General features: G+C 39.0%; 1 protein-coding gene across 2 annotated transcripts in view; it reads left to right on the forward strand.

The window, feature by feature from the left end:
- The window catches only part of LOC124545166 (Fanconi anemia group D2 protein), a 207,201-nt gene that overhangs the window by 81,649 nt on the left and 108,255 nt on the right, over positions 1 to 17,297 (forward strand). For both annotated transcript variants that reach the window (XM_047124001.1, XM_047124002.1), the window contains exon 12: positions 2,784 to 2,890. In XM_047124001.1, coding sequence (XP_046979957.1) covers positions 2,784 to 2,890 — 107 coding nt within the window. The remainder of the gene's footprint in view (positions 1 to 2,783; positions 2,891 to 17,297) is intronic.

The raw sequence follows: 17,297 nt of genomic DNA on the forward strand, positions 1-17,297 counted from the left end.
CATAACACTGCTGTTAAGTTTTTCTTTAATGTGTGATTGGCTTTGGTCAGAAGTCATTATCCAGCACCTGTTGTACAAATGTTACTAATATAGAAAAAAATTTAATTGAAAAGGGTGCTTTAAAATTGCATTTAAAATACGAGCAATACTTACAGTTTGGTTTAACAGCAAGTTTTTTATATATAAAGTTTAATATGAATTGACAATAAAGCCACCAACCTGATTTTCATAGTCCTCTTCACCTTCTTGGTAGCACATCAGTCTTCCTCCATTGCTGAGTGGTCAGCGTGGCTGAAAGCCAAGCCAGAGGCTTGGGTTCGATTCCCAGTCAGTTTGAAGGTTTTCTTCACTCGGGGACTGGGTGTTGTGTTATCCTCATTACCATTTCATCATCATCATCATCATTGACACTCAACTCTCTGGAGTTCTGTCAGATAAAGAGACACACTAGGCAGCCAAACTACTGAAAGAGGCTTCCAGCCAAATATGCCATGTGCACATTGATGGTGTTTGCTCAAAATATGTACCCAACACCACAATTTAGTTTACACTTTTTTCATATTTATGAGCTTCAAAATTGAATTGTTGGGGGATGACCAGTTTCTTTTTGCTTTGAGTATTTATTAGTGCTTATTATGAGGTTGGTGCTCAAACCAGTAACAGGATTAACCACATAGGTGTAAAGTAATTGAAGCACACAGTAATGGTACACTGTTCAATAATATGGTAGCAATACCTCATATTCAGTTGATTAGTTCAAAATGTTTTTCCACTAGGTGTTATCATAATTGTAATTAGTCTTATCTTTTAGCAAATAGAACTTTCAGCAAAACTAATTACATCATTCAAATCAGCATGTTCAATATAACCAACTAAATAACAAATATGAGTGGAATGCAGGTTATATAACATTTTGACATATTCAGTATTATGAAAAGGAAAGTTGCCACTCACCATATAGTGGAGATGCTGAGTCGCAGATAGGCACAACAAAGGCTTATTTGTGACAGTCTTTTTTTTTTGTGCCTATCTGTGACTCAGTATCTCTGCTATAAGGTGACTGGCAACTTTCCTTTCATAATATTGTTACATTGCATCCTGGATTTTCCATCGTTTGAATTTTGACATATTCAAGTATATGTAACTCATTATGTAAATAACTGTATTGAGAACATTACAAAAATCAGTAAAAAGTTAGTTATTGAGGGCTTTGAAGTCATAATAGATGAAGTAGTTCCAACTTGCTGTGTCATAAGATTCCCACCTAACAGATAGTGTATTGATTGCTCAGATATTACATGAACCAGTGACGTGGAAAACCCTGCTTGCAATACAATGATAATTCCTTTTATATTCATGTAGTAAGTGCTCAACACCCCCTCCGCATAGTGAACCATTGTTTAAAAATTGTAGAATGGCATCTCACTTGATTAAACTGAGTCGTCTTATGGAGAATTGTTCTGGGTATTTACAGACATCTGCTCTCCCATTTTCTTAGTGACCCCAACCATACACATCTTTCTTCAAACACAGCATTCCCTTGATAAACACACGTGCTTGGCAATTGAGCACTTGTCTGAATTACTTTGTTCTCCAAATACTAACAAAGAGATAGAGGGGCTGGCCAGTACTTACCTTAGCTCAGTACAGCCGATAGATACACATAAAACACATAAAACAGAACCGAAAATTTACGTTCGTAGCTTTCAGAACAAATGTTCCTTCATCGGGGAGGAGAGAGGGGAAAGAAAGGGAAGCTTCATAACCTGGGTTGTGAGTAACTGAATCTCCTTTCCCTTCTTCCCTTTCTTTCCCCTCTCTCCTCCCCGATGAAGGAACATTTGTTCCGAAAGCTAGGAACGTAATTTTCGGTTCTGTTTTATGTGTTTTATGTGTATCTATCGGCTGCACTGAGCTGAGGTAAGTACTGGCCAGCCCCTCTATCTCTTTGTTAGTATTTGTTTCACACCTCATATGAGATTTTCCATTAATCATTTACTTTGTCCTCCCTCATATCAGTTACCTGCATTAAGTTTTACTGTGCTGCTGGAACTTACATCATGAAGTAAAATGTCTCGTAATGTTAGAGGAGTTACAAGAATATATTTTTTTAAATCTAAATTCATTCCTTATCAGTTGACATAATGGAAACTAAACCCATCCTGTCCAATGTGTCCTTGACCACCACTGATGGGCGTATCTTATCATTTGCTATTCATAGTGTTAGCTGAATGTTACTATTCTTCATATTTTTCCATTCCTTTTTTTCCTTTCTTTCAGTAATTTTCTTACAATTTAAGTTTTGTGCCTCATTTAGTGTACTCTAAAATATGTCATATTTTTTTCTTACTGTTGACCTTTACGTGCAAAAGACAAGATTGCACAGTGGTTAAGATTTCAAATCTACATCCAACCACCCCAATTCAGATTTTCCAGATTTTCTTGAAATTGTTTACGTTTGATGGTGGAATGGTTTCTTCAATGAGTTCATGGCTGTTTTCCTCCCTCATCATTCCAATTAAGCTACTGTTCTTTTTCTGACTTTGATGATGTTGATGGAATATACATAACACACACACGTGTGTGTGTATGTGTTTTCTAACTGCAAAAGAAATTGTGCATTGTTATTGTATTTACATTGTGCAAAAACTATCTTTTGCTAGATACTAATTTTTGTGTGTTATTGCTATCTGATTCCTGTTCCTAACAGAATTTCAATGTTTTACCTTTGATGGCTTTCTGTTCTTTATGTGTGGTATCTAATAGGGTTCTTTTCTTTTTAGATCTTGTAATGGCTGGCACCAAGACCTATCCAGAGGCTCAAGGGCTATTCTTTGATGAAATGTCGTTGATAGCTGCTAAAACTCCTAACTTGGGCGAGAGTTTTATTGTGAGTATATGTCATTGTAGAAGAGAGAAAAGTAGTTTAAATCGCATATTGGCTTCATGCAGTGGCAGGCACTTAATGACTTTCCTTTAAATCTTGGAGTACAGGATGCACAGTTCAACAGAAATGGTTGGATGTCTTGCAGAATATGAACAAGACAGCATAACACTTGCAGCATTTAGTTGGTGAAAAATATCCTCAAAAATGTATGTGGTAACTGTAGTAAGAATTAACTACATATTATGTCTGTTTAAACTCCGGTCATGAAAAAGGTGAACTGAACTGATAGGTTATCTTAATTAATCAGCAGACTTGTAAAAATACATTTTGTATTGGTTGACTCTGATAGTTTTTCATACATGTCCTTAATGACTTTTAACATTTCATACTCTGCAGTGACCAAACTTGGGACAATAATTTGTTGTCCTAGTTCTAAAACATGAATTTTTAATACATGACAGTATTATGAAAAGGGTAGCTGCTACTCACCATGTAGCAGAGTTGCTGAGTTGCAGATAGGCACAACAAAAAGACTCAGACATATTTATTATGCCCATCTGCAGCTCAACAACTCCACTGTATGGTGAGTAGCAACTGTTCTGTTCATAAGATTGTCATTATTCCATCCTGTACTTTCCATTGTTTAGTTTTTAAAGTTTGCTATAGGAAAATGGAATCTGAAGAAGGTTTGTGGTTCCAAATGCTAGGCGTGGTGCCATTATTTATTTTTGTGTATTTCTGTCGGCTTCAATGGGAGATCCATTTTGTGAACACAAGTTCTGAGCAGCCCATCTGTCTCTGAATTTTCATCAACAGATAGTCAACTACATGGCAAATGTAAGTTGGATGAGATAGCGCCAGTGGTGATTAGTGATGTTTGTGGCTGGGAGTGCTACAGGTAATTTTCTCAATGTCTACCATCTAACTTGGCTCATCATATTTTCTCAGGAGCCTCCAGTATTTTCATACAGGGTGCAGCACTTAAATCCAGACAAATCAAACTTTTTTTTTAAAAGCAAATTTATACAAACAAAATACAAATGTAAATGAAAATCCTTTTACATTTAACTAGTTGTATCTGTCAAAAGAGTAACATTACTCAGTGTAACCTCTCTTCAGCCGCAATGACCACCTCCAATCTTGTCCTGAAGCGATCGCATGTACTCTTTAAAATAGCGCTGTCCATGTTTGCAACTTCTGCTTTGGTAACGGTGCATAGAGGTGCGACATTAGGATGCCTCTTCTTATTGGTAACTCTTTCGACTGCACTCCAAACATAGTAATTGAGGGTGTATACGACCCGGGAAAAACTTGGGAATTTTTTCATCCAGGAGAAAACCGGGAAAAACCCGGGAATTTTTTAGGATTCTGGGAATTTTTCGTTGTTCTAGTTTTCAGTTAAATTTTTGTAATTTTGACTGGTAAGAATCGATACTCTAACAAAGGATATTACAGTATCCTGCTACTGCAGAATAATACTGCAACAATAAAATGTGAACGAGAAAAAAAGGAAAATAAAACATAAATTGCAAAGGAAATGTGCCATATACAACAACAAAACACAGTGCTCATACAAGCTTTTGCCAACAGCAAAATGTGGCAAAGGCTTTAGGAAGACTATGCAATGCTTCATAACCACAAATTGCCTCCGATGAGCGTGACATCACAACTGTTAACATTAGGTTCATTTTAGCAGTTACTAACGGGCTCATGCGCATGCGCAGTTGAGTGGCGTATGAGTGGTACCTTCTCCCGTTTCTGGCTACATAAATGTGGCTGTTGGCTGTGTAAGTAGTTGCAGCAAGCAGCTAGATGCAACCGGGAAAAATTTTACTGCCGCGCCCAAGCTGCCAGATTCACGCATTCGCGCCTGGATCTATGAGGGAGGAGGTGGGGGGGGGGGGGGGGGGAGTGCCAAATTCATATTCTTCAGGAGAAAAAAACCTTGTTTCACGAAGCGCCTAGCATCCAGCGCACGTTGGTCTATTGATTACCCATTTGATTCGCATCCCTGTTGGTTTTTGAACACACTCTGTAAGTTGATTTCTGAATGAATCATAAGCCGCGCCGGGTAGCCGTGCAGTCTGAGGTGACTTGTCATGGCTCCCTCCGTCAGTGGTTCGAATCCTCCCTCGGGCATGGGTGTATGTGTTGTTCTTAGCGTAAGTTAGTTTAAGTTAGATTAAGTAGTGTGTAAGCCTAGGTACCGATGACATCAGCAGTTTGGTCCCATAGTGAAAAAAAATTATAAGTCGTTTTTTGAATGCGTGCATAGTGTGTGTGATGTCTCTGTCAGGGGAATCCTCGCCACATCTAGAAATAAAGTTTCCTGCCGGCAAAAGGGGACCGGGCTATTCAATCTGAGTGGAGTAAAGCCGAATGAGTGAACGCCAATTTCTGTCTGATTATGTTGTTGTTTGGGTTTGCGAATGATCAGCGTTGTTATAATTACTAGGGAAATCCATAGATTCAGAATACCAGAGTGGAAATAAACGACTAACAGCAAGAACAGGTAGGAAAGATTACGTATTATCTTCTCAGTGTATCCAGCAAAATGAAATGTTGTCAGAAAATTTTTCGCCAGATCGCTTCACTAGTAAGGGTCCCCGTCTAGCAGCCGCTTAAGCTCTATTCTGGAAGTAGCGCGGAAAATGGTTTGTGCGAACATAACAACGCCTAACCGGATAATAATCAGTGATAACTAAACCGGTGATTCTGGCTGGATTAGGGAAGTTGACTGGCGAATATGTTTTGACAAACGCAGGAATAGTTCAAGAATTAGTCATGATAAGATTGATTGTTAGAACGAAGAAGGAGAAGAAATGGGGACATCACACAAATTAGGAAAGAATATGACGATCCCAAATTTATATAAAAATCTCGTACTATTACTTTTCGATCTCATGCTCAAGAAACTGGAGCGTGTATGAATGAAATGTGAAACTGTTTCCTAACATAAAGCTTTTTGCTTGTAGTAGGCCTAATAGGCATTTTATATTGATCTTCGTGAATTACATACTGTCGTGTTATAAAAATGACCATTTATGCCAAAACAGTCTCGTTTATTTGGTGTGTGTTACAATTTCTGCAGTGTTAGAAAGGCCTATTTTGTTTTACCCAGCAGGCAGTGACAAATAGACGTAATCAGATCGAGAAACCACACCAGTCTTGGGTAGTATTTGTATTAACAGCTTACACAGTGTTAGACAACGATATTTCGATTTTTCATGTAGCTAAACGTTCGACGAACTTTGATGAAGTAACTGATTCTTTTGCAGAAAGGAAAGCACGCCATGTAAAGCTGTCACAGGATTAGAGAGAAAACAATGCTAGGCGCTAAGAATTGAAGAAATGTGTACTGTATTGCTTGTCTCTTGTCTTTACTGGTTTTATGTATCCTATATTTAATTTTATTTCACCCAAAACAGAAAGGTATTAGCTAACAGGCAATACAGAATGCAAATTTTCTGAAGAGTTCTTGTTCTCCAGATTACAAATAGTCCCATCCAATATTAATTGCGAGATTTATTAAGAGGGGCAGGATGTCAATCCAGCCGACTGTAAGCAGGAGAGGCACCACAGGACATTTTAATTTCCACTGTCCTGAATACAGTTTGATGGCACCCAATACAAAATATACACGTTTCAATTCCATGGAGTGAAATACAGTGACGTGCGATAGAAGAATGCTGTGTGAAGAGGGGTGGCACTGCACACTTGCACACTTAAGACCAAATAACATGTCTTACGTTTCCTCGAACATATATGTTTTATGTATCAGACTCTTCATAAAGCTGGGCTCTACAAAATGAACATATTTTCGAAAATTCAGTTTTTTTAAATTTTTGGCGTCGTATCTCAAACGCTCGAAGGAGGGGGGTGGGAGGGGGAGGAGGGGCGGCGCTATCTTAGTATTGTCTCGGTTCGGAAATATCGTAGATCCGAGGCTGATGCGCAGAGCAGTCTGAGTTATAGTGACCAAGTGTGTAGTCTCCACGTGACCTGTGTTTACATTTAGTGATTTTGCAGTTTCCTCTTCGTTTACTGCTCTCACGTCAAATGAAAACAAAATGGATTTCTGTGGCCGGGAGCTATCAAGTGAATTAAAATACATTCACATAATTACGGAAGACTAATATACGTTATTAGTTTCAGATTTTATTTTATTTCCACTTTTCTGACAGCCATGCATTAATTGCTTGTAGAACAATGAAGTTATTTTTGTCGGTTTGCTAAAGAAATTAGGTTTTTATCTATCTTTTACGCTGAGGCAGTCAATGTGTTTGAAACAAAGTGTTTAGTTCCACACTATTGGCTAATTTCAATTGCTCGCTGCATTTCAGGTGCACGTTTTTAAACATCTTCTAGCACGTTTTCATCTTCTAGCATGTGTGGCATTACGCCATAAGAAAGAATCAAAAATGAGTTAATACAGTACTTGTACTCCAAGAAAATTTACATCCCAAAACCCACACCGAAAAGCTTAATATCAGGTCTAGGCCTACTTCATTGGCAATCCGGACATACGAATGTGCTCTTTAAGTATGCACCTTAAACGTGCCATTTTAGTATGGCTCACGAAATTCCGACGCTTTTGGTGTATCCTCTGATATCTTTCTTCTTTTATGACATAATGTAAGATCTTTTAATGTTTTACACGTACGAACATACGGGCTTCCTGTGTTACAGCAGCTGCCAAAGCACGGTGGCGCCTGTTACCTGGCGCTGTCTGACGACTACTGAAATTAACCTATTTCTAACAGGCACAGGAAAATAATGCGAATGGTGGTTTGAAAAGCGGTACTCTAAAAGTAAATATCCTTTTACTCAAATTGAACTATGTGCGAGAATGTACGATGAATTTTGTAAATCACAGAGCGTTCGACTGTCATTTAAAAATCAACTCTTTGATGACGAGCCATTTAGAAGTATTTCGAGCCCAGAAGATCAGACATTCATGTCGTTATTATGAGCAAATTGATGTAATGCTACGGGAAGCTCTCTCTCCTCTGCGGTAGCTAATTTATTTGTGGAAAACTTTGAGGGCAAGTCACTGGACTCGGCTAAAAATTTAACTCACACGTTTGTGTGATATATCCTAAAGTGTAGCACGCGCAAAAAATATCAACATTATGTGTGAAAGCTTAGCTTCTCTTGAAGCTTATTGACCTTAGAGACCATTATTATATGTGAATGCTTTGTTTTTCTTGTCGCAACACTATGTATATTAATTTGAAACATTAACTTTTCCTGTTTGAGTATCCGCGCTACTTAACAATGATGTTGCTATTAGCTGACTACATCACGTGTCCTGGGGTCTGAATATCCGCTGTGGCCGAGCGGTTATAGGCGCTACAGTCTGGAACCGCGACACCGCTGTGGTTGCAGGTTCAAATCCTGCCTCGGGCATGGATGTGTGTGATGTCCTTAGGTTAGTTAGGTTTAAGTAGTTCTAAGTTCTAGGGGACTGATGACCTCAGATGTTAAGTCCCATAGTGCTCAGAGCCATTTGAACTATTTTTTTTAATATCCGCTGTCATCGGCTGGTGGGATCACGTGACATGAGCTGCTTACAAAAGCGCATCGCAATCTCGATTACAGTGGTTCAGAAAGTAACAAGCGGTGTTTGATGGAATTCGAATTTATACTTTCGTAATACGAAAATATGCAGTGTACATGTTACTGCACATCAAAAATCTTTTCAAAAGGAGTTTCCTTCCCTCACTTTCCTTTTCTAAAGTGCCGGGAAATTCTACGCCCATGTATAAAAGCATAACCATTCAAAGGATTGATAAGTTTTACAGTTCCGAGGGAAAATATGCTGTCACTTAATAACACGGAAAAAGTGTCTTCATCCGGGAGAAAGTGTATTTTTAACCGGGAAATCCGGGAATTTTTTTTCCTTGTCCATGTATACACCCTGGGAGGGGGGATGAGAAAGATAGCCTGTGGTGGTGTTGAGAGAAGACAAAAGATAAGGAGAAACAGTCGGAAACAGCAGGTCAAAGAGAGTACATTGGTGAGCACTGTGCCAGCTTCATTTAAGAGATGACAGAAGTGACATATGATGGATGACGACAAATGCTTCTTGACTTTTGCATAGCAAAAGAATTGGTGATAACAAATTCAGTATTTCAGAACCACTCAAGATGACAATCCACATAGGTAAATCCAGGGACCACAGGGTGATATCAAAGTAACTTAGTTGCATTGCAGTACCAACTACCACCAAAAACAAATTGCACACTCAAAGTAAAATGTAAGAGGTGGCAGAAAATAAATTAAAATCACTTACTACTAGAGAATACAGTAGAAATTTTGTGACATTATAGTTAAAACAACAAACTAGTGTTAGAAAGATGTAAAAGAAGGTAATATCTGTTGCTCTGCCTTTGATTTTGCTTGATTTACCAGTGATGGGGTTGGAGTAAGTGGTAATGGGTGAGTATGTACTAGTGGATAGAAGTACCATACTTTTTCACTCAGGCCAAGCGGCTCAAGGTCACATCACTTTTTTCTCATCGTGCACACTCCCCCCCTACTTTCTTGCAAGCACACTGCACAGTTAAAAGCTATTGCCGCTTAAACAAGGTACCAACAATAATAAGCATTGTTGATTTTTAGAACTAATTCCTTATGCTTTACTGAACTTTGTTTTACACCATACTACATCATCCCCCCCCCCTCCCCCCTCCCCCATGAACCATAGACCTTGCCGTTGGTGGGGAGGCTTGCGTGCCTCAGCGATACAGATAGCCGTACTGTAGGTGCAACCACAACGGAGGGGTATCTGTTGAGAGGCCAGACAAACGTGTGGTTCCTGAAGAGGGGCAGCAGCCTTTTCAGTAGTTGCAGGGGCAACAGTCTGGATGATTGACTGATCTGGCCTTGTAACACTAACCAAAACGGTCTTGCTGTGCTGGTACTGTGAATGGCTGAAAGCAAGGGGAAACTACGGCCGTAATTTTTCCAGAGGGCATGCAGCTTTACTGTATGAATAAATGATGATGTCGTCCTCTTGGGTAAAATATTCCGGAGGTAAAATAGTCCCCCATTCGGATCTCCGGGCGGGGACTACTCAGGAGGACATCGTTATCAGGAGAAAGAAAACTGGCATTCTACGGATCGGTGCGTGGAATGTCAGATCCCTTAATCGGGCAGGTAGGTTAGAAAATTTAAAAAGGGAAATGGATAGGTTAAAGTTGGATATAGTGGGAATTAGTGAAGTTCAGTGGCAAGAGGAACAAGAGTTTTGGTCAGGTGAATACAGGGTTATAAATACAAAATCAAATAGGGGTAATGCAGGAGTAGGTTTAACAATGAATAAAACAATAGGAATGCGGGTAGGCTACTACAAACAGCACAGCAAACGCATTGTTGTGGCCAAGATAGACACAAAGCCCATGGGTGATTGGAATTCGATAGTAGGAAAAGGGAGAGAAGGAAATGTAGTAGGTGAATATGGATTGGTGGTAAGAAATGAAAGAGGAAGCTGCCTGGTAGAATTTTGCGCAGAGCATAACTTAATCATAGCTAACACTTGGTTCAAGAATCATCAAAGAAGGTTGTATACATGGAAGAACCCTGCAGATACTAAAAGGTATCAGATAGATTATATAATGGTAAGACAGAGATTTAGGAACCAGGTTTTAAATTGTAAGACATTTCCAGGGGCAGATGTGGACTCTGACCACCATCTATTGGTTATGCACAGTTTAAATATAAACGAATAGACTTACTCCTCCATTTCTGTCGTATAACTCCAGAAGGGATGGGTCTTGCACAGGGAGGCAGGGGAAAAACCATTGTGGAGGGAGTGGTCATATGAAGTGTGGAGTGCAGGATGAATGAGCTGCCTGGCTAGAGTGAAAAGAGTTTAGACAAAGGAAATGCAGTATCAGAAGTTGGCATTAGGTTTTCATCTGATAAAATGGAAAGGATTTGCAACAAAATGGACATACATTTTGATAATTTTACTTACCACTCAGTATACCGATGTTAGAAAATTAATTTGTTATTACTGTAATTTTCATAATACAGTAGAATCCCTCTAATCTGACCTTGGATGGTCCGTCACTCTGGTTAGTTTGACCGCGCTCAGGCTCGCGAGCCTGTGCCGACTTGTCACTGACTGGACGCCTGTAGGGCCATTGTTGCGGTGCCTATCGCTGTACATATTGTTATACTGTACGTTATTGTGCAGTTTTATCCTTTGTTGGGATTAAAAAACGTCATTCATTGTGTGTTTTTCAACATGTCTGGATTCAAACGTAAACACATAACTCTTTCACTAAATGAAAAATTAGCAGTGCTACAAAGACTGGACGAAGGAGAATCGCTCCAAAAAAATTGCAAAGGAACTGAATGTAGGTGTTTCGACAATTAAGGATTGGGGGAAGAATTGGAAAGACATTGAATCCTATAAAGTCACGATTGATGGTGAAAACACTCTGAAGAATCGCAAAACATTAAAAAATCCTGAAGTTGAACTGCCTGATAACGCATTGTGGATGTAGTTTTGTTAAGAAAGAAGGAAAGGAACTCCAATATCCGGGCCAATTCTCAAAGAAAAAGTGATAGTTTTGCACAAAAAACTGGAAGCCGAAAGTAAATTTGCTGCCAGTAAAGGCTGGGTTGATCGTTGTAAAACTCATCATGGTGTCCGATTTGTTTCTATTTTCGGTGAAAAACTAACTGCCAATGCCGCAGCTGCTAAGGAGTTTTCTGTTAAGTTTCCAGAAATTGTAGAAGAAAATGAACTGTTACCCTGCCAAGTGTATAACATCGACGAGATGGGGCTGAACTTTAAAATGTTGCCAACAAAAACGCTCGCAGCTTCAAATGAATCCGTGGTAGGAACGAAACTTATAAAAGATAGAATAACAGTCATTCCTTGTAGCAACGCAGATGGTACCCACAAGCTCCCCTTGTTCATCATTGGCAAATCTAAGAAGCCAAGGGCATTCAAAAATATAAACTTATCTTCCTTGCCGGTTTATTTCCGCAATCAAAAATCTGCTTGGATGGACTGCAACCTTTTTAAATCTTGGTTTTTCAACAAGTTTGTGCCATCGGTCGAAAAAGACTTGAAGCAAAAAAATCTGCCTGTTCGTGCTCTACTGCTGTTGGATAACCCACCATTACATCCATCTGAGGAATATTTGGTGAAAGGGGACACAAAGGCTCTCTTTCTGCCTCCTAATGTGACCAAACTCATCCAACCAATGGATCAGGGCGTTATCGAATGGTTAAAAAAGCGATATTGCAGAAAGTATATCAGCCCAATGTTGGAAAAATCTGAAGGAGGTCATAACTTATTTGAGGCAATGAAATCCCTGAACATCACAGATACTATCTACACAATCGCTGCAGCATGGGATGAACTAAAACATGACACACTGCGGAAATCATGGCGTATGCTTTGGCCACAAGTTATGATTGAAAATGAGCATACCGAAGATGAGCAAAACAACGACGCACTGGAAACCGTTAAAGATCCACAAACTCTGGAGCCGAACGTCCCTGCCAATGAAGTTGAAGAGTGGATCAACGAATGTGAAAAAAACTGTGACACTTTTGAAGAGCTCAATGACGAGCAGATTGTTGCTGCTGTTAGCCAGGAAACTGTGAATGAGGATCAGACGGCAAAGACAAACCCCCCACCCGATTTTCACACAACAATGCCATAAACGCTTTTGACATCGCCCTTCAATACATCGAGCAGAATCCAACTCCAATGGACATTTTGCGGATAAAAAAATGGAGGGACACTGAAGATAAATCTAGAATAACATCTGCTAAACAATAATGTATCACTGACTTTTTTTCCTGACTTTTTTTCCAAGTAATTTGTTTTCGTTTTTACTGTAAAAAACAATGCATACAGTATAATCACTTCTTAATTTATACATACAGTAGTTTATTTCTTTGTAAAAAATTTCTTTTTTATGTACAGTGGTATAAACATTTTTAGTTTACAGTATATACCGTTTATATGTTATTAAGTACAGTACAGTACTGTAATTTGTTTGTCGTTTTTCCTTTTAAAACCAATACATATTATAGTGTGTGTAGACTTTTTTAGTTAGTATGTTGTTTAACACTGTGTAAAAACATAATTTTATATTACTGTAGACGAACTGTCTTTTAGTTCTTAAATCGTTTAATTTTTTGTACTAAATATCCTTTTATATTTTTTGCAATAAATATTAGATATTTCGGATAATCCGACCTTTTTTTCGTTCCGACCATGGTCCCAGTCCCGAAGGTGACGGATTAGAGGGGTTCTACGATATGGAAAGAAAAAAAATTTTTTTATTGCAAGCTAGAAAGGTAGCAATGAATTACTAGCTAGCCACTTACCACTAAGAGGGAGATCAGAGTGACAGTCAATATAGTGAAACTACCGGCAATCACTGCCCACTTGACCAACTAAACTCACAAACCTGCCCCACTGCACACATAAGCAAAAGTTTCTCCCAATCCTAGATTTGGGGAAAATAGTATTCAAGAAAGAAGTTACCAACAATGTGGTGCAAAATCCATAAAGCACTGCCTGGCAAAAAAGTGTAGCAACTAGAACGGGATTAGGAAATGAAATGAAACTTCATAGGTTGAGAGTTGATGTCATGTTATTATAGTGATTACAAAATCAGGTCAAGTTTGCAAAGAACTTGGCAGTAGGAGACTACTTACAGTATGATGCTGTACTCCCTATGGGCTGGATTACCGTATTTACTCGAATCTAAGCCGCACTCGAATCTAAGCTGCACCTGAAAAATGAGACTCGAAATCAAGGAAAAAAAATTTCCCGAATCTAAGCCGCACCTGAAATTTGAGACTCAAAATTCAAGGGGAGAGAAAAGTTTTAGGCCGCACCTCCAAATCGAAACAAAGTTGGTCTATTGTAATATGAGACACAATTTAGGTAGAATAAATGACAATACAGCTACAGTTGTTTGGTTCGAGTCATAAGCTTAACAGTTAAGCTTTACCAGGTAGCCATTGCTATGCATCAGGCGTGCTTCGTCTGGTTTGAATGGGTTGCTTATTTTTCTCTGATCTGATAAGTGCCATTCTCTTTGTTATAGGTGTTTACGTCACTCTAGGCTGAAAATGCATTATTGTACTGTGTCATGTATTGTTTGTCGCATTCTGATAGTAAGTGTTTACGACCTGTCGCCGCTCGCGGCATGGCTTGCCTAAGTGCGTGCTACTGCCGCTTACAATAAAAAAAAGAAAGGAATTGTCTCATTAGCGAAACAATGGCAAGAGACTGCTATTTGTTGTTAATTATACTGCTGCTTTCTTTGATAATGATCAATAAGAACCAAATAATAGACTGCGTATTATAGATGTTCTGAACGACAGTTTAGCTAAAATTTTTCTCCGTTTGAAAATCTTTGCAGACGCCTCTTTTGTACATTACATTCTGCACAGATATTAGTCATCTTAGATTTAAAAATCTAGTCAATTGCCGTGCTTCATTTCTGATTGTATCACTATTAGGCGTCAGAATAATATGAATATAAACATGACATGATATGTATATTCTTCCGCATTTGCTGCTGTCTCACACTAGTTTCGTAGGTTATTAGGTAGATAGGATTTAAATGAGATAGCAGCAAACACGAAAGAATACATGGCAAAATGTTTATATCCGTATTATTCTTATGTTGAAGAAAATACTGCATGTGATTCGCAATTCATAAAAGGTCATATTAGCAACCATCTCTTCTCACAGGTAGGAAAAAATTCAGAACGTAGAGTTGGCCATATTGACAAACATCCCAAATAGTCTTGCCAGTCGGATTTTCGTAGTACATTGAAATGCTGCTACATTCGAAGATGAACAACATGGAATTTGTATTTACTTCGTTGGATAATGTATGAAAATGCAGTGGTCGAAACTCGGGGCGGAGAAAAAAGCTCGTCTTACACCTTTTTTTAAAAAAAATTAATTTACTGACGCAGAGGTTTTGGCGCCAGTATTTATCTTTGTGCCTGCAAAGCATGTCTGTGTAGCGCTACATATATTCAACGGCAGAAGTTAGTTCTGGCAGCACCTACCAACATTTTTCAGAACTTCCATTTACTTTGCACTCGATTCTAAGCCGCAGGCGGTTTTTTGGATTACAAAAACCGGAAAAAAAGTGCGGCTTAGATTCGAGTAAATACGGTAATCACTGGGTCAGTTTGGAAAGGTGCCATAAAGGCATTGTATCCTCTCCAGAGGCAACCTGGCCCACAGCTGGTCCTTGATGTAGTGAAATCAGATAGCGATCAAGGCAAAGACACTTTGACTGTCAACATTTCATTGGTACATTGTCGAAGTATTCATTACAAAATTCCTAAATTTATTGCCCTCCAGGAAACTTCCTGTACTCATTTTTTGTAACCAAGAGTTGGATGAAACCCAAATTGGAAAGCTCTGAGATATCTAGTAAGTTATGGAGCATATATTGGAAAGACAGATTAGATGCTATATGAGGGGGAGTGTTCATTGCAGTTAACAAAAATTTTGTCTCTATTTATGTCTAATTTTAGTATTTATCTGGACACATATAAGAGCTCTGTGTCACATCAAGTTAGTTGTTGGATGTTTTTACTGGCCACCCAATTCCACTGAGACTGTTTTTAGAGTCATTCAAAGAAAGTCTACATGTCAGTAGTGTGGAAATACCCAGATCATGCAGTATTAGTTGGAGGCAACTTTAACCTACGAGTATAGACGGGGACATCTATGGATCCATTGCAGAGGGGTACGGCCAGACAGTCTCGCAAATTACTGTTGAACAAGTTTTCCGACAAGTGTCTTGAGCAGCTAGCTTGACAGCCCTCACACAATGGAAATGTTTTAGAACTTGTAGCTACAAAATGGCATGACCACCAACAGTGCTGCTATAGATACAGGGATTAGTGACTATGATGTCATCATAGCGATGTATTTACTAAATTTAATAACTCAGTCAAGAAGGCGAGGAGGGCATTTTTGCTAGAAAGAGCAGATAAACAGTTGTTAACATCCCACTTAGATGTTGTATGGATATCATTTAGTTCCAGTACTGTGGGCATAGAGGAATTACGGGCAGAATTTAAACAAACTGTTAATCACACACTTAAGATTCGTGTGCCTAGTAACTGGATTAAGGATGCAGAAGACTCGCCATGATTTAGTAACAAAATTTGGAAGATGCTGAGGAAGCAAAGGCAGTTACACTCTTGGTTCAAAAGAGAACGCACAAATGTCAACAGGCGAAAGTTAGTAGGGATTCAAGCATCCATAAAAAGATCAATGCAACTACCACTATCATGTCTTTTCAGAACATCTTGCCGAGAGGTACAAATTTACCATCGTTTGGCCAATGTACAAACTCCAGTGTGGAGAACATACTAACAGGCATCCTTGGCGTACAGAAACAAATGAAAGAGTTGAAAAGAAATTAGTCTCCAGATCCAAACAAAATTCCAGTTCGGTTTTACAAAGAGTACTCTGTGGCATCGGCACCTTACTTAGCTTGCATATTTTGTGAATCTGTCACCCAGTGCAGAGACCCAAGTGACTGGAAAAAGTGCAGGTGCCTTCTATATATGAGAAGGGTTAAAGAACAGACCCACAAAATTACAGAGCAATATCATTAATGGCAGTTTGCTGCAGATATCTCTATCATATTCTCTGTTGGATTACAATAAATTTCCTGGAGACAGAAAGCATCTGCCTACCAGTCAGCATGGTTTTAGAATGCATTGATAGTGCGAAACTCAGCTTGCCTTTTTCTCACATGATGTCCTGCAAACTGTGGATGAAGGGCAACAGGCATATTCCATATTGCTCAATTTCCGAAAATCATTTTACAATGTGCTCCACTGCAGACCGTTGACGAAGGAATGAGCATTCGGAATAGGTTCACCTGTAAAGGAAATTGCAGATGCTGGTGTGGCCTAATCTTGAGTGCTGCTCAAGCGTTTGGGATCCGTACCAGGTCAGATTGAAGGAAGCCATCAAAGGAGTTGAGAGTTGGGCTGCTAGATTTGTTACCCTTAGGTTTGAACAACATGTAAGTGTTATGGAAATCCTTCGGGGACTCCAGTGGGACTCCTTGCGGGGAAGACAATTATTTTTCAGGAAACAATATGGAGAAAATTTAGAGAACCAGCATTTGAAGCTGACTGACAAACAATTCTACTGCTGCCAAAATACATTGTGCTTAAGGACCACAAAGATAAGATATGAGAAATTACCGTATTTACTCGAATCTAAGCCGCACTTTTTTTTCCGGTTTTTGTAATCCAAAAAACTGCCTGCGGCTTAGAATTGAGTGCAAAGCAAGCGGAAGTTTTGAAAAATGCTGGTGGGTGCCGCCACAATTAACTTCTGCCGTCGAATATATGTAGAGCGCTACACAGGCAT

The sequence above is a fragment of the Schistocerca americana genome, chromosome 8, assembly GCF_021461395.2.
Source record: "Schistocerca americana isolate TAMUIC-IGC-003095 chromosome 8, iqSchAmer2.1, whole genome shotgun sequence".
Lineage (NCBI taxonomy): Eukaryota > Metazoa > Arthropoda > Insecta > Orthoptera > Acrididae > Schistocerca > Schistocerca americana.